This window comes from Sminthopsis crassicaudata, chromosome 4, assembly GCF_048593235.1.
Source record: "Sminthopsis crassicaudata isolate SCR6 chromosome 4, ASM4859323v1, whole genome shotgun sequence".
NCBI lineage: Eukaryota > Metazoa > Chordata > Mammalia > Dasyuromorphia > Dasyuridae > Sminthopsis > Sminthopsis crassicaudata.
This window is the reverse complement of record NC_133620.1, coordinates 403,595,435-403,617,041: the sequence shown is the minus strand read 5'-3', so window position 1 is coordinate 403,617,041 and position 21,607 is coordinate 403,595,435. Positions and strand designations below refer to the sequence as shown.

At 36.5% G+C, this 21,607-nt stretch overlaps 1 protein-coding gene across 2 annotated transcripts in view; it reads left to right on the top strand.

The window, feature by feature from the left end:
- Positions 1-940: 940 nt before the first annotated feature.
- The window catches only part of FBXO28 (F-box protein 28), a 54,318-nt gene continuing 33,651 nt past the window's right edge, over positions 941-21,607 (top strand). The window contains exons 1-2 of one of the 2 annotated variants that reach the window (XM_074262641.1): positions 941-1,246; positions 13,108-13,217. In XM_074262641.1, coding sequence (XP_074118742.1) covers positions 980-1,246; positions 13,108-13,217 — 377 coding nt within the window. In that variant the 5' untranslated portion in view covers positions 941-979. The remainder of the gene's footprint in view (positions 1,247-13,107; positions 13,218-21,607) is intronic. The other variant, XM_074262640.1, reaches the window with a different exon arrangement.

The following is a 21,607-nucleotide window of genomic DNA, read 5'->3' as shown; positions in this document are numbered from 1 at the left end:
TATTTATAAATATTTTATAGATATTTGTAGATTACAGTTATGGATATTTACCATGTCAGAAATAAAAATTAATTTTTAATTTGAAGCCCTTCTGAAAGGGTTTCAGAGGCCCCCAGGAGTCTGGACCGAAGTTTGAGTCTGGTAGTGAGTCAGTACTGGGAGGGGGGGGGGGTAAAGAGAACAATCCTGCTCACGCCCCTCGCTCTCCCTAGGGGCGGTGGTTAGAGAATGGCCTGGGCTACTGTGGAGAAGTGACTTGCCCATGGACACACAGCCACGTGTCAGAACTTGAACCCAGATCCTCCCTGCTGCTGCCAGGCCCATTCTTTCTCTCTCAAACACAATAGTCCATTCAATACAACAAAAAGTGGCCTTCCGTTGTCCCCTCCCCCACGGCTCTCGCTTCTCTGACCACCGACCTTCTGGACAAAAATCCCACCTTCTCCAGGAAGTCTTACCCAGCTGCGCCTCATTCCAGCGCTTTCTATCTATTAATTATTCGCTATTTAGCTTGCATATAGCTACTTTGTGTCCTTTGGTCTGCTAGTTTGGGCCCCCTTGGATGCTAAGCTCCTTGAGGACAGCCTCCGCCTCTGGCTTAGCACAGTGCCTGGCACACAGTAGGCGCTTAATGATTGCTGGAGGCAGAGGATCCAGATTCAAATACTGATTGGCCCCCTCAGGACCTGGGAGAGCTAGGCCGGAGCGCTCCTGGTGTCAGGGCGGGTGTCCGCTACCGAATGAAGGAAGTGGCTCGGGACTCGAAGATCCCCTCCAGCGCAAGTGACTTCGCCTCCTGAGGGACACGCCTCGCTCCTCCCTCCTCCCCCGCCCAGTTCTCGGCTCTTCTCTCTCCCCGCAGTGCACCCCCACCCTCGGTGGAGGAGGAGGGAAGAGGGCAGAGGAGGAGGAAGTGACGTACAGGAAGTGTCCCTTTTCCCCTTGCAGCAGGGGGAAGGCATCCAACCCTCCCCCCAAGATGGCGGCGGTGACGGAGGAGTGGATGGCGGAGGAAGGAGGCGGTGGCAGCTGCGGCGGCGGCTCTTCTCTGGCCGCGGGGGCGTCCCAGAGGCTGTCGCCGCTGCCCCCGCCGCAGCCGCCGCTGCTGGGACCCCAGTCGCCGGCCTCCCCGTCTCTGGCCTTGGACCAGCTGCCTCACAACAACACGCTGGTGGCGTTGCCCATCGTGGCCATCGAGAACATCCTCAGCTTTATGTCCTACGACGAGATCAGCCAGCTCCGCCTGGTAAGGCTCCCCCTACCCCCGGCCCGGCCTCGCCCCCGCCTGCCGGGCTGTGGGGGAGGGACTCCTCCCCCACACACCCCCGGCCCCGCGTCCAACCACCGAGGGCGGGGAGGGAGGGGCGTGCCCGGCGCCCCCTCCCCCGGGGCGACCCGCTCCGGTAAGGTCCTGGTGCCGGGACACGGCCTCCCTTTCCCCCCTGCCCAGAGCGGCCCAGGGCCGCCCCGCTCCTGCGCACCCAGTCCTGCCCTCTCGTCCGGGGGCCGGGGCTTCAAGTCTGTCCCCTGTCTCCTGTCGGGACGGGCCGGCTTCCTCTCGCTGGAGTGGGAGGGTGGGAGGTATTGTTTCCCACTAGCTCCCCGTCCCCCGGGCAGCTGGGCTAAAACCCCCGCGCCTTTACCCGCGAGCCCCGCGACCCGGGGCCACTGGAGTGTGTTTCCCCCGCCCTGCCCCGGGGCCCACCGGAGCCTTCCGGAAACCCCGGGAAAGGAGGCTTTGGGACATTCGCCGCCCCCCTCCCCCCCCTCCGGCCCTTCTCCTCCAACTGAGAGTCCTTTACTTCCACCCCTTGTGTGGAACCTTTGATTCCGGACCGCGTCCGGCTCCCTCGGAGAGTTACAGAACCTGTCATGGGGGCTTGGCTCGGGCTGGCCACGATCCCGCTCACGCCCGTTCTGCTTCCTTTCAGTGATTTTCTCTCTGAATGGGCTAAGGAGAAGATTACAGAAGGTGGGCATTTTGGTGTGCGGTTTGAAAAAACCACAGTATGAGTAAGAAGCGAAAACTGCGGGCTGTTTCTAGAAGACAAAGACATCGCACTTGGGTGTGCTGGCGCTTTCTGTGGTGCAGAGTGTGTGGCCACGTAGAGTGGGTTCGAATTTTGTCTCTGTGCACATCACCCCAGTGTGAGGAAGAAAGCGCATAAAGTCGAAGCCCTTCTAGTCAGCTGTGCCAGGCTCTGCATGATACAACATTCTTCTGCTGAAGAATAAATTGTAAACAAGGCTGGCCCTGTTTTCCAAGTAAATTCCACTCTACATTTATGATGTTTAAATATTCGTTAAATTTTTTCCCAAAAAATAGGAATTCTTCCCTGAGGTCATGTACCTTTGTGATTTCTGAAAATTGGCCTAATATGTATTGCTTTTGGCCAGTGGCTTTGGACATTTTTATTGCTGGCGATTTAAAAACAAATTGGGAGGAATTTTACAAGTTTAGAATGATTTTAAGACATCGTTTCTTTAGAAGTCTGATATAAAACCTAGAGACTTGTGTTTGAATTTTTTTAATTAGCAGGTTTAGTCAGACATGATCTCATGGAAGGATTCCCTCTCCCTAAGCTCTTACCTCATCTCTTAAAATTCCCCATCTATCTGCAGTTTTCCCCCAGATCTTCACAGTCACATTTTTATGCTTATCTATAAAACATGATATAGTACACTGCTCGATTTATCTTTTGTAGGGAAGTTGAGGTGAATCCTTAGGTATAGATAGGCCTTTATTGTGGGGCCTCTACCTTACGGTCCTCAGAGATTCTTCTCTTTTGCCAGTAGATGTCAGCACTATCTTGATTATTATCTTTCTTTTTGTGGATATTGGCAGAAAAATAGACCTTGTTTGGAAGCTTTATTTGCCTTTTCACCTAAAGTAACAATTTATCTAATAAGCTTAATTTTCCAAAAAAAATAATAATGATAAAAATTCATTCTATATGTTGGTACCTAAGCTTCCTTCTATTGTAAACTAGGGGCTTGGTATTTTGTTTTTTGAGCAGTATTAAGTCCAACTATTTAAACTATACAATATTTTGCCGTTTTGAATATCATCCCCATAATTATTGTTCTGTTAGTGTCACAGCCACAATATAGTCTCTTATGAGCTATTATGTCCCCTTTATTCTTTTACCACTTTTTAGAAATTTTATTATAGTTAGCATCCTAATTAGATAGTAGTCAGACTTAGATAACAGGCCAGATTCAAACATTATTCATGTCCATGGCCTATAGAACATTTAACAGAAGAAGTTGAAATTGCTAAAATGAGGTTTTCGTGTGTAGTTTAGCAAGTTGACAGACTTTCTTTGTTTCTCCCTTGCTTTCCAAGTCTCTCTAGTCCTGATTAACCCCATCTAAACTTCATACTTATGTCTCAGACTCTATGGGAAATTATCATGTGCATGTGCCATTAGTAATTTAAAAGTCCCTGATGTCCAAAGCTACACGTTTCTCCAAAAACTTGACTCTTTGTTTCAATGATACCCCCATTCAACTAGTTGGTCTTGTTTGAAACTTTATTATAATTGTTGATTTTACTCTATAACCTCAGATAGACCTCCAGTCATTATCAAGTCTTATTTTTTTCTCTACACCTTTCAAGACTTTCTCATCTGTATTCCCAGTGCCAATTTTAAATATTGTCCCTCATTACCTAACACTTTAACCACAATTGTAAGCCCCCAGTTGTGTTCTATCCTCTAACAGCTCCAACTGCCTGATTAATTTTCTTTATGGACATATCTGAATACATCATTCTCCTCTGCGGAAAACTGTCTGTTGGCTCCTTGCTATGTACTAAATAAATTACAAGGTATATAAATTATCATTCAAAGCCTTCCATAATACTTTTTAAAACTTATACTATTCTAAGTATGCCAGCCTGGAGTACTCACTGTTCTCCATATATGTCCTTTACTATCCAAGCTGTTATTTTGTCCCCAAAACCTCTTCTGCTTCTACTTGAAATTGGAACCTTCCTTTAACACTCAGCTCAAAAGTTACTTTCTCTCTCCCTATTCCCATTAGCAACAGTTCTTCCTTTGAATCTCAAATAGCAAACTTCTCCCATTATTTGAATGTATCTTTTTGTAAGGAATGGGGAAACAAGTACTTATTAAGCATCTTTTGTGTGCTAGCTATTTTGCTACCGTGTGCACCAACACTATGCCAGGCACATGGTCTCAACTTGAGATAAAATTCATATTTTAATTGCTTGTGAATCTTTTGAACTCTAGGAAGTAATAAATTCCATGAAGACTGTTATTGCTTTAGTTGAACTTTGTACCTTCCCTAGGTCAGTATTCTGTACATAATAATGTTTGTTGATGTTAAATTGTAATGGATATTGCTTCATTAACTGCACTCAATCCTTGGAAAATTTGGCTATACAAATATTTTGATTACTGTCATATATATATTGCTTTAAACATACCCTGTTAAGTAGAAATTCAGATTTATTCAAATTGTTCCTCATAGAATTTTTAAAAATAGTATTTATCTCTCCATACCTTCCAATTCTCAATGCATTTAATGTTATTTGTCTTACACAAATTTTTTCAAATAACTATCAGTAGGGCAAGTACTTTGAATTGCTTTTCTGATAGAGCCAATGGATTTTGTGCTGTTCAGTAGTCTTATCTGTTCTCTTGGGATGGGGAACAGAATCTCTTAGTTAAAAGTTACCTTGGAAACAATGTGGTCCAACAGGGATTGAGCAGAATCTCTGACAAGTAATTGGTCATCCATTTTTGAAACAATTGGCTGAGGCCTTTGGCTGTTGAAAAGATGGAAACTAGTTTGGAATCTATAATCCTGGATCCAGAAGTACCAGTCTTTGACCTATTTAAAAATAGAAACATGCATAGAAAGTTTAATTCTTAGAAATGTACTATAGAGAATTTTTTCTAGACCTATATTTGTTTTAGTGTAGTCTTTTTTGTTTTTGTATCTGTAGGAATGAGCAGCCAAGAACAAAGTATTGAGGAATATGAAGATAACTTATGTTTGACGTTGAAAAGTGTAGATAGCTTTATACTTCATTTCCATCTTCTTTTAGACTATTAGTGGCCTAAAATCCAATTAGAGAATATATGAATAGTGGGTTTCAAATGCTATGATAATTATATTCAACTTGTGTATGAGTGTACCTCCCATATGAATTGCTACCATGTTAGATACTGGTACAGATGTGAGAGTTGACTTTGCTATCACAAAAATTCTTTTCTTTGAAGTTGAATAAGTATAATAAGATCAAGCTACTTTTTTCCCCCCCCTGAGGCTGGGGTTAAGTGACTTGCCCAGGGTCACACAGCTAGGAAGTGTTAAGTGTCTGAGACCAAATTTGAACTCAGGTCCTCCCGAATTCAGGGCTGTTGCTCTATCCACTGCGGCACCTAGCTGTCCCCTCAAGCTACTTTTTAGGTTTGGTCTTTAAGAACTTTAATTCATGTAATAGAATAATTTGACCAATTTTGAAGTTCAGATTTCTCGCTTCTTACTTGTGAGTTTGAGTTAGTATCTGAACATTTACAGAAATTGGTTAGGGCAATAGATGGTGCAGTGGGCATAGCACTGGCCCTGGATTCAGGAGGAACTGAGTTCTAATCCTGCTTTGGATTAGCTCAGATAGCTTTGTGACCCTGATCAAGTCACTTAACTCCAATTTCCTCGCCAAAAGAAAAGAAAAGCACCTAGAGAAATTGGTTTTGGCCATATCCAGTGCAGGTCAACAAATAGTCTAAACTTGAAACATTTCTAGCATGATAAGATCTAGCAGTGTTTTTGCTTTTTTAAGAATCCAGGGCCACTTGTATTTCACAATAAAGTATCTGGGTAGAACTTTAGTGAAGGGTCTTATTAACAGCACTATTTGTATGCAAAAACATATATATACAGAAATCATTCTCCATGTTATGCTTATATACAATATTAATGAATAGCGTTTGTTTATCTGTTCTTTTTTGCATTTATTATATATCAAATAGATACAATACATGTAATAGTATGTTCACAAAGTATGTCAGCAAATGCAAAAGAACAAAATGAATATGCAAGTACTGGGAAAAGTCACTTGGGGCTCATTATGGGAAGGTTCTTATAGGAAGTGAGTCTTTACTCAGATTTTTAAGGATAGGCTTGTGCAGTCTAGATAGAAAAGGCATATTCAAAAATGGTGGGAACTATTTAAGTGAGATATAGGAACACATGAACTTGGGAAAAGCAAAGGGCCTTGGTGAACTGCACAAAAATAATCTGATTTTCTTGTTTTAACAGATAAGGAAACAGACTCAGAAGGAAAGTGACTTTTTTCACTTTTAAGTCTCAGCTAAAATACCACTCTCTTCAAGAACACTGAAGAACACTTTCTTAGTCTCTCTTTTAATGCTAGCGCCTTCCCTCTGAGATCACTCCCAAGTTATTCTGTATCTATCTTGTACAAATCTTTGCATGTAGGCTCTCATGAGATTATGAGCTCCTTGAGGGCAGGAATTTTTTTCTTGCCTTTCTTTTCTCAGTGCTTAGCATAGTATTCAGCCACTGATAGTATAATCCTATACTTTTTTCTAGTATAGTTATAGTATAGTATAGTTATAGTATAGTTAACAACACTTAGGTTAAAGAAGTACATATTTCTCTTTTCAATAACAAAACATTCTTATTCTAATCTGGGAAAAATGGAAACAACATAGAATATGCTTGACTAGGTGGGAGTTATTTGGAGATCTTACAAAGGTGAGTCACTACATTCTTGAATAGGAGGAAAGAATATAAAGCAAAATTTGTTTTCCTATTATTTAGAGGGAGATCTTAAGGGCAGAGAGCATCCTAGGTGCTGTTGTAAACTATATATGAGGTAATGTCACCATCTGGAATAAATGCAGTCAAGGAATAAGATGTTATCATTACCTGGACTAAGATGGTGTGATTGTAGACATGTTAGAAGCAGCCCTCTCTGGAATGCTTCCTGAAAGAATTAGGAGATGGTGGATTGAATAAGGATTCAAAGAAGAGAAATTGATTGAAGTTGACTTCAGATTGTTAGCTTGGTGTAGCTCTACATTTATTCCTTAGGTTTCAGACATCCAAATTGTAAATTTTTTTTTAACTATAAAAAGTATTACTTTTCATTTTGATTTCTGTAGAAAAAAATGAAATTTCATTGTTAAATGATTCATTGTTTATAGACATAGAATTCCTCTGTATCTGAGAAAGTAGTGCAAGTAATATAAATTTATGTCATATTATTCAATGAAGTACAAGGAATATATTAGAAATTCTTCATATTATCCATTGAAATGTAAAGAACACATAAGCTCATGTCATATTATCCAATGAATTCTCAGTTGCACCATCAAACAATTTTCTTGGTGTTTTTTTTTTTTTTTTTTTGCTGAGGCAATTAGGGTTAAGTGACTTGCCCAGGATTACACAACTATGAAGTGTTAAGTGTCTGATTCCAGATGTGAACTTAGGTCCTCCTGACTTCAGGGCTGGTGTTCTATCCACTATACCACCTAGCTGCCCCTATAGAACAGATTTTCAAGAGAAGTCCCTGTTTCTCCTCTTCTGTTTTTTCCCCTTGTCTCCAACCCCTATTCCTCCTAAGTAATTCTAGATAGGACAATAATCCATTGGGTTTGTTCAGACCATGGTGTTTACAATTAGACTAACTCTGCCTTATTTAGAAGATTCCTTCAGAACTTAAGAGTGATTCAAAGAAAGCTACCATATTTTTAAAAATGAGTTTAGAAATTTTAAAGTCTTTTTTAAATGATTTATTTATTCAGCTTTGTCAAAAAGAAAGATAGAAAGCAAATGATTCAGAGAGATTACTTCCATGAGAATGAAGGTATTTCTACATTTAGAGGCTACTTAGAAAAGAAAAACAAGAACAAGATTTAGTAATCAATCAAAACCTGGACTCATGAATAGACTGGAAGCTCATAGACTCATCACCTCTTGCTCCCTCTCTAAACTCCCAGCATACCTAAAAGTTATGCTTCCTTTGAGGAAGTTACCTTTTTTTTTGCTTGAAGAGATATAAGCTCTAAGATATACCACCTTGTAGACATGCTGCCTCTTAGCAGTGTCTTTGCGGGTGGCCCAGGTTACAACTCCTTCAGGAGGAATCGAGGCTCAATTCCTGCAGACTGAGAAATTGGCGGGGCGGGGGGGGGGGGGGGGGGCGCTCCAAGAATGCAGCATTTCTGACCTCCTGGCCAAGCTTCCTGAACATAACCATTTCCTACTGCTTTGCTATTCTTCCAAAATTTCCTAATATTTTCTTGCTTGCCTTAGGTGGGTTTTCTGAGAATTCGCCTGCCTCAGCTTCCACATGGTTGCCAACATACTACCATAACTCATGCCTTCTTGTGCTTTGACTTAACCCAAACCCAAAGGATTCAGCAGTACCACTTGTCACAAGGCTCTCCCTAGCCACTGATATTCTTCCTGGACTCATTTCCCAGTAGGTAGCATTTTCTCATCCCCTATTCCAATGAGACCAAAGATATGACTAGAAAAGAACAATTATTTTTGCATGCATGTGTGTGCATTACACACACCCCGACTCTAGCCATCCAATCTCATTCCTGCTCACTTCATTGCTGTCCCCACCTCCATTGTCCTGCCCTAAATTTACTTGCCCCTTCCTACTGCCCCTTTTGCAGTTTCCCTTCCATTATGAAAAGTTTCCTTTCATTTTAAAACTCTTTCTCTCTTTGTCCTTCCATTTTCTGGCACTTACTGAAACAGGCTCTCTTAGGAAGACATCACCTCCCTGGATGTCCTTTTTAGTAGTGGTTGTATTTTATTTTCTACTCTGTCAACTCAGGGGTTCCACTGGGGGAATAAAAGACTCCTTACTCTTTATTGCTATTTTCAGATTTTCTTTGTGTCTTTCAGCAACTTACGTTCCTTAGAGATTCAAACTATCCAAATTTATCGTAATGCAGATCCTAAAGGCTGATGGTTTTTATCTACTGGTATCCCAAGACATTCTCCCTTTTTTGTTAATGAGTTTAGTGACAACTTAATCTCCCTTTCTACCCACAGTTCCTGTCTTCTTGGGGGAATCCCATAAACATGCTATGTCCTTTAAATACCAAAACATCCTAGTTTTTTAGTCTACAAAACTCCCTTGTACTTTGTCCATTCCATTTCAGCGACACAAAGGAATGGCTATACTTTGGAGTACTGCCGCCACCCTAAGGAGATCCTTATGCAAGAATTCCCAAGTTCCTTTATATGCTCATCTTTTATCAGTCCATCTTTCTCTCTCTTACTGTGCTCAGCCCTGTTCTTCTCTTCATCTTTCCTGAGTACTATCTCAGATCATCCCCCAAGGACCTCACCTTTACTAACAAGATCTTCCACTGTCTCCTCTTTCACTCTATTCTTTGAGGAAGAAGTGACCTCTTGCCAAGGCCAGTGCCTCAACATAAATCCTTAGTTCTGTCCCCTCTCATCTTCTCCAAGAGATTTCCCCCAATATCTCTGATTGAGAGTCTCCCTAATAGGTTTCTTCCCCTATTGCCTACAAATATATTCACTTCTCCCTGAACTTTAAAAGACCCTCACTAGAGTTTATCCCCTTACTAGCTTTTCTTTATCTCCTCCCTTTTTCAGCAAAATGCTTTTGGGGAAAAAAAATGTCTATACTTACTACTTCCATTTCCGCTCCTCTTTTAAACCCTTTGGGGTCAGTCAGGCTTTGGGTCTTGTCATATAATTATTCTATCCAAAGTAATTAATGGTTTCTGGTTCTCCCCCCGGGGGGGGGGGGGCAATTGGGGTTAAGTGACTTGTCCAGGGTCACATAGCTAGGAAATGTTAAGTGTCTGAGGCCAGATTTGAACACAGGTCCTCCTCACTTCAGTACTGGTGCTCTGTCCACCGCACCATCTAGCTGCCCCCCAATGATCTCCTAATACTAAATCTTAAAATTTTTTTCATAATCCATTCTTTTTTCATCTGTGCAGCATTTGACAGTGTTGACCACCATTTCACCCTGGATACTCTCACATCTCTTGGTTTTCATGATACTACTTTAGAGTTTTTTTGTTTGTCTGACAGCCTCTTCTCATATTCCTTTGCTACATCCCCATATAATTAACTAACTACTAGTCACACTAACTGAGAATGTCCTCCAAGACTCTGGGTCCTTTCTCTGTATATATGTTGTCTCTCAATGATCTCATCAGTTCCCACAAGTTCAATTATTTTTCTGCAGATAATTCCCATACCTGTTTCCAACCCTAGTCTCCTGTGCCTCAGTCCTTCATCAGCAGCTATCTATTGGACAGTTAGAGCTTTATGTCCAGTAAGCATCTCCACCTGAGCATTTTAAAAAAAACAGTTTATTATCTTTCTCCCCAAATTGTCTCCTCGTTCCAGATGTCTGTATTTCTGAAAAAAGCAACAGGATTCTTCTTCTTACCCAAGTTTATAGTGTCCATGTCATTTTCAGCTTCTCATTCACTCTTGCCACATATCTAAATCTTATTAATCTAACCTCATATTTCCTGCATATATTTCCTTTTCATTTTTATAGTTTCTAACATCAAGCTATCATCACCTTTCCCTGGATTCTTGCAATAGCTTCCTAATTAATCTTCTTCTTGCTTCTTGTTCTCTCCACACAGCTGCCAAAACAATTTTTTGGTATGGATATGACTATGTCACCCTTTCCCCACTTGATAATGTAGGACAAAACAGTGAGATGGTTTGTTTTGGATTTTTAAAGAGGAAGAACTGAGTGTGTTTATAGATAGGATGAAAGAATTCTGTAGCTAGGGGGAAGAGAGAAGAAAATTCAATAGGAGGAGATTTAAAAGCAATCAAACATAGTATCAGTGTTTGGTAAACTTAAGAATTACAACTTCTCTGGTAAGTCTCATGATTGACAAATCCATTGAAAAAACTGGAAAGCAGTCTGACAGAAATTAATAAATTTCAAATGGATGACAGAATAAGGAAGGAGACCTCTTTCACTACAATGGATAGAGGAAGACCTCTTGACCAAATAAGAGATAGAAGTGATGGAAAAGAAAAATGGAAAATAATATTTACGAATTTTTGCACAAATACAATGCAATTAGAAGAGAAACATAATATATATCCTTTCTTGATCTGGTAATTTATTATATATTTTGAATTTTCCCTGGGCACATGATAATGTTCTCTTTTGTTTCATTTTGTTTTGTATTCCTTTTCTGTTTTTCTTTCTCGCTCTTTTTTAAACATTCTGTTATTTTAAGAATAAAATAAATTTTTTAAAAGGAAGAGAAACAGTGAACTGGGAAAGTTTTCTTGCAACACATTTTTCTGACAGGTCTTTTGTGGAAAATGAAAATAGCTTAGCTGGCTAAGATATATGTCTTATATGCCTTATATTTAAGATATATAAGGAATTAATAAAATACTTAAGAACAAAAACTATCTCCATTAGATCAGTAAAGATATAAGCAGTTCTAAAGAGAAAAAAAGCAAACTATCAATAATTTCTTGAAAAAGTTCTTCCAAATCACTAATATTAGAAATGAAAATGAAAAAAATATGACTTTTCATTTCAAACTCATCTGATTGACAAAGATGACAAAAATAGAAAATGACAACTTTTGGAGGATAGACATTGTTAATGAAGCTGTGAATTGGTCCAGCCAGTCATTGAAAGCAAATTGGAACTATAACCAAAAAGTTACTAAACTATGAATACTTTAGTAATAAATTAACACTAGATTATGGTCCCAAAAAATCAAAGAAAGAGGACACTGTGTGTGTGTGTGTGTGTGTATATATATATATATATATATATATATATATATATATATATATATATATATATATATATATATATATATATATATATATATATGTAGCAGTTGTTTTTGTGGTAAAAGAAAAAAAAAATTGGAATCTTAAGAATATATGAGGAATGTCTGAATACATTGTTATATGAATGTAACAGTATTATGTGCCATTTCCTAGAAATGGAGGAGTTTATAATGTAGTGCGCAGTATAGTGAGCCAAAGCAGAAAAATAATTTGTACAGTGATTACACCATTGTAATGGAAAAGAACTATGATCAATGCAGCAATCACTCATGACCCCAGAATACTGATGCTGTATCATGCTTCTCATATGTTGATTGAGTTTCTGTGGACTAACGATGCGGGAGATATATATATATATATATTTTTTTTTTTTTTTTTTTTTTTTCCCCAGACAGAAGTGTCAACTAAGCATTTTTAAGATATTCTAAGGACAGCAAAAGAAGAGGGACATAATCCAGACAGTATTGTAGGAGTCAGACAGATAGGAGAACCTAGAAGTTAATTTTATTTATACTTTTGAAAAACAGGATGTACATAGAGGACCACAGTATTATATACACTCTCATTTCCTGTTCCTAACTAATAGGAAATATTCCTATTAATTGATGTTTAACAAGTCCATAATAACAAAAAGGGGGTTGTTTGTTTTTAAGTAGAAAGGGTATGGGATCTAGGGGACAGGTAAAGAGTCCTGCTACCAGGTCCTAGAGCAAGAAATTTCCCCCAGTGTCTTCTTATATAACATGAGAGAGTTGGATCAGATGAGCTCTGAGGTCCCTTCCAGTTCTAAATTTATGATTTTATGATTAGAACCTGTGTGTATCATCATATCGCCACATATATAAAAAAGCTAATTTCTTTTACAAAAATTTTATCTATGCCACAGGCCATAATTCTATTGAAGACACATTCAGGTTATTATAGTAGAAACTGTAAGTTCCTTGAGAGTTAGGATTGCTTTTTTGTTCCTAAATTTAGCACCTAGTAGAGACTTAAATGGTTGGCAAGTCAAACTGAAATATGAAAACTAATTTCATCTCAACAATTACTTACAAACAAACCGGAAGTATATTTAGAATATTATGAAAAGAATATATGGTCGAGGATTTGCTTACATATATTGATAAAGAGCCAGACTAGTAAACTTGTGTAAGTGGTAAAAGGGAGACTAGAAAAATGCAAGAGACTTTTTGGCCAGTATTGAATTTGAACTAATAACATGTGTTTTTGCTTTGTTCCCTCTCTATCCTATAGGTTTGCAAGCGAATGGACTTAGTCTGCCAGAGAATGTTGAATCAGGGATTTCTGAAAGTGGAAAGATATCACAACCTGTGTCAAAAACAAGTTAAAGCACAACTTCCAAGGTATGTAGAGAGTAGAGCAAAGACTTTGTAAAAAAAAAATTTAGGCCTTTGCAAAGGTCCAGATGTTTAAGGAGTGATCTCCAAAAGTTTTACACTAGCAATTTCTGGTATTGCTTGACATTATTCTTTTTTTAATTAAATTTAATCTTTTTTCAATTAACAATTTTTCTCTTCCTTCCTATGTTAAGTAGGAAAAAAAAACTTTTATGCCAAATATCCTTAGTCAAGCAAAAATAATTCCCATGTTGGACATGTCCAAAAAATATCTATATCAGATTGCATTACCTACTTCTCTTTCAGTAGGTGCTAAGTAAAGTGGACATGAGTCTTGGAGAATCATCATTGTGTTGATCAGAGTTTTTAAATGGCCTTCTTTTTCAATAGATTTTTAACAGATAATCACAGTCCAGCATGATTAAAGACAAGCTTTAGTTATTTAGCTTTATCTTTTATTTTTCTCCTAAGTCAGGATATTTGGTCCTTTGTCATTAAGAATTTATTAAATAGTAAAACGGCAACTAAAAATTGGTTTGTATATGTTTTTCCATACACATATATTATTTTAGTCCTCATAGGCTAGAAAGCAAACAAACAAACCTTTTTATCTTTCTGTTTTAAATACCTTATAAATTATACAAGTACTACTTTCTTATTTAAGAGCTGTTTATCCATTTTTAGATTGTTCGTCTTTTTTTTTCCTTTATATTGTTTGTCACTTAATTGTTAACTCTTCTGACTAGATAAGGGGAAGATCAAATAAATTTGTTTTTTTATAGATATTTTATAGATTTCAGTTACTTGAATATATTATGAGAGGTTGTTAAAGCTGATGAGGCAGAAAAACAAAAATTAGATAGAAATGTATTGGTTTCTAATAACCAGTATGAATGGTAATAAGAACAGTCTGCAATACTACTGTCACTAAGTTTAAAAGAAGAGAGGAGGGACCAGTGGGGAAAAAAAGCAAGAGAAAATAGCAAGAGGGAGACCAAAATAAATAACCAAAAACAACAAAAAAAATCATACCCTCTTTCAGGAACTGCTATAATTCCCCATTTCAAAGGAAAGATCAGGAGATTACAGACAACATAGTATCTTGATATCTTTTTTCTTTTCTTTTTTTTTTTTGTATAAGTTTTTAAAATTCAGTGATATCTATTCCAATTACATGTAAAGATAGCTTTCAGCATAAGATTTTTTTCTCCCTCTCTCCCCTTTCTCCTCCCCAACATAGCAGACAAATCTGATAATAGGTTATATATGTACAGTCATTTTAAACATATTTCCATATTAGTCTTGTGCAAGGAAAATCAGAACAAAAGGGAAAAACCACAAGAAAAAAAAGCACACCAAAAAAAAGGTGAAAATAGTATGCTTCAATCCATAGTCAAGCTTCATAGCTCTTTTCTCTGGATGCGTATGATATTTTCCATCTGAAAATTATTGGAATTGTCTTGGATCAGTATATTGTTGAGAAGAGCCAAGTCTGTATCATAATTGATCATCTTATAATCTTGTTACTATGTAGAATGTTCTCCTGATTCTGTTCACTTCATTCAGCATCACTTCATGTAAGTTTTTCCAACTTTTTCTGAAACCAGCCTCATCATTTTTTATAGAACAATAATATTTCTCAATTGAAGGGCTCATCATTTCCCAGTTCCTTGCCAATGCAGGAAGAGCAGCTACAAACATTTTTGAACATGTGGGTCCTTTTTCCTCCTGGTGTCCCTTTCTACTACAGTAGTGACCATTGATTCTTAAGTTATGAGGAACTTAGATCTTTCATTTCCCTCATTCAAAACTTTTTTTCATAAATTAGAAAAGGTAGCAAGAGAGAAAATAGAATGAAAGGAAAATTCTAGGAAGATAAAATGTCAAGGGATAAAATATCTACAGCGATATAGACTGAAACATCAATAAAAGCATTGTAGGTAATGTGAATGGAATGGAAGAAATATATTTAATAATAGGTTCATTGATATAATTATACCCATCTTTAATACCTTACAAGATTCAGTTGAAGGTAAAAAGGGAAGGGCATTTGTGAAGAGTATTTTGTAAAATCTTAAAGCCCTACACATAGATGATAAAAATTTACAAAGACTAATTCAATCAAAGGTGCATAGCAAGTAATAAAAGAATAATTATAAAATATACAAAGTAACCTGGAAGAAATAAGAATATGAATAAAAGCAACAAAAAAGCAGAATAAATATATTTAAGCAAAAAATTAGTAGAAAACTAAAATAGAAGAAAAATCCAGAATGTAACAGATTAAGAATAATTAATGGACAAACAGTCCAAAATAAGACCTGAAAGACAAAACAAGAAGATTAGACCTTAAATCACTATGAATTCCTTTTTTTCAAGAAAAAGAATTGGAGAAAACTTATCAAATCAGACAAGAATAGAAAAGATGCTATGATTAGAAACAATTCATAAGACTACAATAATGTGAAAAGGTCCAAAATGCAAAATTCTTGGGAATATAATTGTTAAAACTTAGTGTCATAAGGATAAAGAAAACTCAAGTATTGAGGGGGAAAAAAGAATATTACCTGTCAAAACCACTAATTGAAATATCATCCTATAGAAGTCTTAAAGGCATAACAAATTTAAGCATGTGATCTTGAAGATAAGAGAATAACATTCAAAAACTCTCCTCAATTAGTTGATCAGTAAAACTCCAAAATGAAAAACTACTTAATATTTTGTCACTAATATAAAATAATTTAGTGATATTAAAAATAATAGCATATGTTAATATTATTACCTATAGTTAAAAATCTCTATATATAATGCATATATGTCTTTATAAGTGAAATAGAAATAATTTAGTATTCAAATTAGCAAAAAATAGAATTAAGACATCCATATTTGTGAGTAAAATTTGTAATTGACAAACAATAACAGCAAATATTGATATATGATGCTTTAAGGTTTGCAAAGTACTTTACACGTTATCTCATTTGAACCTAGGTCTTGGTTCTAAGTCTAGTACACTTTGCACTTCATCACATAGCTATTTAGAAACAGCAAATAAAGAATTATACTTTGTGGGGGGTGGGGGGAGGCGGTGTGTGTGGTCTTGGTAATCCCCAAAACAAAACCTTTAGTCAAAAAAAGAAGTAAAGCATCAAAGAATTATAAAGCATCCAGAGTATTCTAAATGACTAGAGTTTTGTTAAAGTTAGTTAACTTTAATATTAAAAATAGTTACAATAAAAAAGGTCAAATTCCTCTTTGACATTGAGAAAAAAATAGATAAAAGGAAAAAATTCACCAAGACAAAATTGATTTCATTTCAGATATTAATTTCGAATGACCTTATTTATATTTTAAAGGTTGTGTCATAGGGACAGCTAGATGATGTGTATGGATAATTCATCAGCTTTAGGAGGACCTGAGTTCAAATCCATTCTCAAACACCTGTTAGCTGTATGACTCTGGGCAAGTCACTAAATACTGATTGCCTCCCAAAAAAATGTTGTGTCTTAGATTAAAAAAAACCCAATCCATTTGCTACTTACGCTAAACACCTTAAACATGAACATACAGATTAACTAGATTTAAATCAGTAGGTTGGGTATGCTATGCAACTTCTGGTAACATAAGATCTACTACCTCTTGGAGTAGCTCATATCAAACTGAGATATTCATCTTTGAACTTCCACCCATTGCACTTTTTTTCTGCCTAGTTAGCAGAAACTATTTCTCACATGATAGCCTTTATTTACTTGAAGATATCTATTGTATTCTTCCATAAATCTACTCTTCTTTGGGATAAACATCTCAATCATTTCCCTTAAACTGATCTCCTATGCCATGAACTTCAATCCTACAAACATCTTTATTGCCTTCCTCTGAACATTGTCCAGCTTACCAGTGTTCTTCCTCTTGTAAAAATATGACTTATCTAATGAAAAGACTAACAAAGAAATCATCTATTCTGAATTTTTTTAAGAAAACTGTTAACAGATGCATAAATGACAAAAAAGAAAATAGTCCAAAAGGAAAGTAGAAAAAAGGCAGAAATAGTGTATGAAAAAATTGAAATGATGCAGTTGAGCTCAACTTTCAAAAAGATTGATAACATTTATAAATCATTGACAAAAGTAATTTTTTAAAAGGAGAAAGAAAACATAATAACCAAGATTAGAAGACAAAACACAAAAGAGATTAATATCACTAGGAAATATGAAGTACAGATATATTCTAATAAATTTCTTTGATCTGTGATCTCTTTGACTTTGGCACAATTTTCACCAGCACCTAGCAAGACCTATTCATGACTTCTAGTTCTATATGATTCTTGTTTATATTTTCTTCTAAATATTCTACAAGGGTTTACAAATTTGCTACCTCTTCTTTTGATATTTCATGAATACAAATGGAGAATTTTACTTATCCATTGGTAATTGCCTATTCTTCCTTTTTCAGTCATGTCTCTATGATTATATCCTTTACTGTATATAGTATTTATTAAGCACCTGCAGAGTGCAATACTTTATACTAAGCACTAGAGACAGTGATTAAAAACACATCATTTTTTGCCCTTAAGAAGTCATGTTCTACTTAGGAGAAAATATTCATGCAATAAATAAAATTAATACAGAGTACATTTAGGAAGATAGGGAGGAAAACTAACTACAGGGCAGGGAAAAGATCAAGAATGGCTGAATATAGAAAGTAGCGGTTGGAGCTTAGCCTTAAAGGAAGCTAGGGATTCCGAGAATTAGAAGTGAGAAGATAGTACATGACATACACAGGAAAAAACCTTTGCAAAGGTGCAGATGTGTATACAGGGAAAAGCAAACAAGCATATTTGGCTAAACATAGAATATGTAATAGGGAACAATATGATGTATTTATCAGATTGTGGAAGACTTTAAGCACTGAACTTAGATTCTATCCTAGAGAGAGAAGGGAACCACTGGAGCTTCTTGTTCAGAGTAGTAAGATGGTCAAGTCTTGCTTTAAAAATGCTACTTCATGGAAATCTTCAACATAAAGAAGATCCAACTCACTTCCAGTTGATCAATGATGGACAGAAATAACTATACCCAGAGAAGGAACACTGGGAAGCGAATGTAAATTGTTAGCACTACTGTCTATCTACCTAGGTTACTTATACCTTCGGAAGCTAATAATTAATGTGCAACAAGAAAAAGGTATTTACACACATATATTGTATCTAGGTTATATTGTAACACATGTAAAATGTATGGGATTACCTGCCATCGGGGGGAGGGAGTGGAGGGAGGGAGGGGATAATTTGGAAAAATGAATAAAAATTAAAAATAAAAATAAAAATAAATTTAAAAAAATGCTACTTCAACAGCTGTGTGGAGGATAGGATAGTTGGAGACTAGGGACAAGGATACCACTTAATGTACTTTTAAAGATGTCCATTATTTAGTGATATGAGGCTGGAGTTTGGGAGCAAGATATTTGGAAGCCATTACAAAAATGATAAATCAGTATATATTTGTCAATATTGCTAAGAGAGAACAGTTCATGGAGAAAGAAGAGCACAGATCCCTAGGATCTAAGTGAGATGTACTTACACATAGGGAATGGTACATAGACAATGCTTCAACCGAGGATACTGATAAAAGAGTGGTGTGATAGAAAGGAACATGGATTTATATAGTGCTGTGAGCTAACCACCGCATGAAGCACTTTTACAGATATTATCTCAGTTGACTTTACAACAACCCTATGAGGTAAGTATTATTAACCCCATGTTGCCTTTGAGAAAACTGAGGCAGATGTTAAGTGACTTAACCAAGATTGAGGTTGAAGATGGGTTGAAACTTTAAATTTCTGGACTGTGGGTCAATGCTTCTCCTCACTATGCCACCTCACTATCTCAAAACATAAAAAAGGAACTTCCTATCAAAAATGAGGACTAAGAAAAGTCAATCTTTATGCCTTTAAGCTGCTTCTTCCTTGCAATTCTTTGATGGTAAAGAGTAGCAAATTAGTTAGAACTATTATATATGTCTCCATTGTCCCTTGGGTGGTTCTTAATGATTAATTCTCTGAAATCGACATTGCATAACTCATAGTCATAATCCTAACAGACTATATATTATAGGCTATAAATGACCAAAACCACCACAGATAGATTACTATAATTTAAGTAGACCCATCTCTGAGAAAGAAGACGTTAGTAATAAAATTTTCAATGACTGATCTCATCCATATGCTATTCCCTATGCTAACATACATTGCAAACTGTCTTTGCCCTCATCTTGTGAACAATTCTTGTTGATATTTTTCCATTATCTCCAAAGAAGAGCCATTCAGTAAGCTGAAGTTCTTCTAGACATTACAATTTCTTGAGCATCATCAATCATGCCACCATCTTTACCAACCATAAATTTTCTTAATGTTCTTTTTATCACTTTTTGCATGAAAATGGTTCTTGACACTGTGCTGCAGCCTACTTATGTTCTCCATTGCTCTTAGATTTGTGAGTTTGCTATTCTATCATTTACAATAGTGAAGAACCTATAGGAATATATTGATGTTTTTAAAAGCTGAAAAATAGGGGCAGCTAGTTGGTGTAATGGATAGAGTACCAGCCCCGAAGTCAGGAGGACCTGAGTTCAAATTTGGTCTCAGATACTTGACACTTCATTGGCTGTGTGACCCTGAGCAAGTCACTTAACCCCAGTTGCCTCAGCAAAACAAAACAAAAAGCTGAAAAATTATTTACTTCTCTTTTTATTCATTTCTGTCTTGTTAAATACTAAAGGTCTTAATATTTAGCAGTAAGATTTTACCATTTTTCTTGTATTTGATTATTTCTTTAATAGTTTATAGTTTTTTAAAAATTGGGTTTTTGTATCAGAGTACTTTGATGTTGTTGAAAGTACTGTAGTTTCCCAAATACAGTCTAGCCTGCTTTTGTCTTCCTGCTCAATTCTGGGCCCAGCTCAGTGTCACTTTACTGTACCTCCAAAACATTAATGTACTGATGGATTAATTCTGTAGGCTACATTTCCTATGCATAGTATGGATGATAGACGATCCTAATTAATTTTGTTTTTAATCTGAGCATTGTTAGATTTGTCATTTTATGAAACAGTACTACTAATAATTTTCCATTCTCTTCTATAATGTTCTGAAAATAAACTCTAAACTAGCACTACCCTGACTACAGTATTACTTTTCTTGATAGATATGCCTGCTAAATTTTTTTATATAATCTTTGGGCATTCTTGCTTTGGAAATTATATACTCATTGAACAAATGATCTCTTAAGATTGTGCCTATCATGGAGTCTTCTATGATCTTAACATGTCCATGGCTTTTTGCTTTGCTGAATAAAGGTACTTTCTGTACCCCTCAGTCATTGGATCTTTAAAGTTGCCTTCTCCTGTAGAAAGTCATCTTCATTAGTGAAACAGTACAATGTAAATGGAAAAAACCCTCAGAGTTAGATGAGCTAATTTCAAGTCCCAGCTCTGCTATTTATTACTTATGTAACTTTGAGTAAGTCACTTAAAGTCTGTGGACCTGTTTCCTCCTCTGTAAAATGAGGGGGTTCAATTATATGATCTCCAAGACTCATTCCAACTCATATCTATGATCTTATTATCCTATGTCCTGTCTCATTTTCATTAAGGCTATCTCTGATATGTGCTTAACTCATAAAGGTTTTATAGGGAGGAGAAAGTAGGCATATGGATTGGTAATTACTGGTGTTTTCTTTATCGCCCTTTTTTGTTCATAATAATGTTCTTCATGATTATCTTCCCATTCATTTGATACCTTCCCCCTTGAGAGTTAGCTTGAAAATCAGTCCCTCAGTATTTTCAAAATTGTCACTTCCACATCAGTTTCTTTTGTGTATATTTGGTATGGTTGATTTACTTTTCCTGACTTCATCTTAAGTGCTATTTCTCCTTAATTGTTAACACACCAGACTTTGTGATAATTAAGTGAAAATACAGTTCCATGAGAAGAGGTTGTTGTAAAAATGGTGGCTTATGTCCTATTTTTAATATATTTGTTGTCCTCTTTTTGGTTTTATCTATAAATGTACTTATGATGATTTGGCCTACTTGAGTCTCACTCCATGCTTTTCATAGGCTTTTTTTCCCACTCTGCTTTTTGCCATTTTATGAAACAGTACTACTAATAATTTTCCATTCTCTTCTATAATGTTCTGAAAATAAACTCTAAACTAGCACTACCCTGACTACAGTATTACTTTTCTTGATAGATATGCCTGCTAAATTTTTTTATATAATCTTTGGGCATTCTTGCTTTGGAAACTGTTTGCTTCATTCCCATTTCTGTATGAAATGGTGGTAAACAGAAATTTAAATCTTATCCTAGTCAGGGTTAGCATCTTAATTAAATGCATCATAATT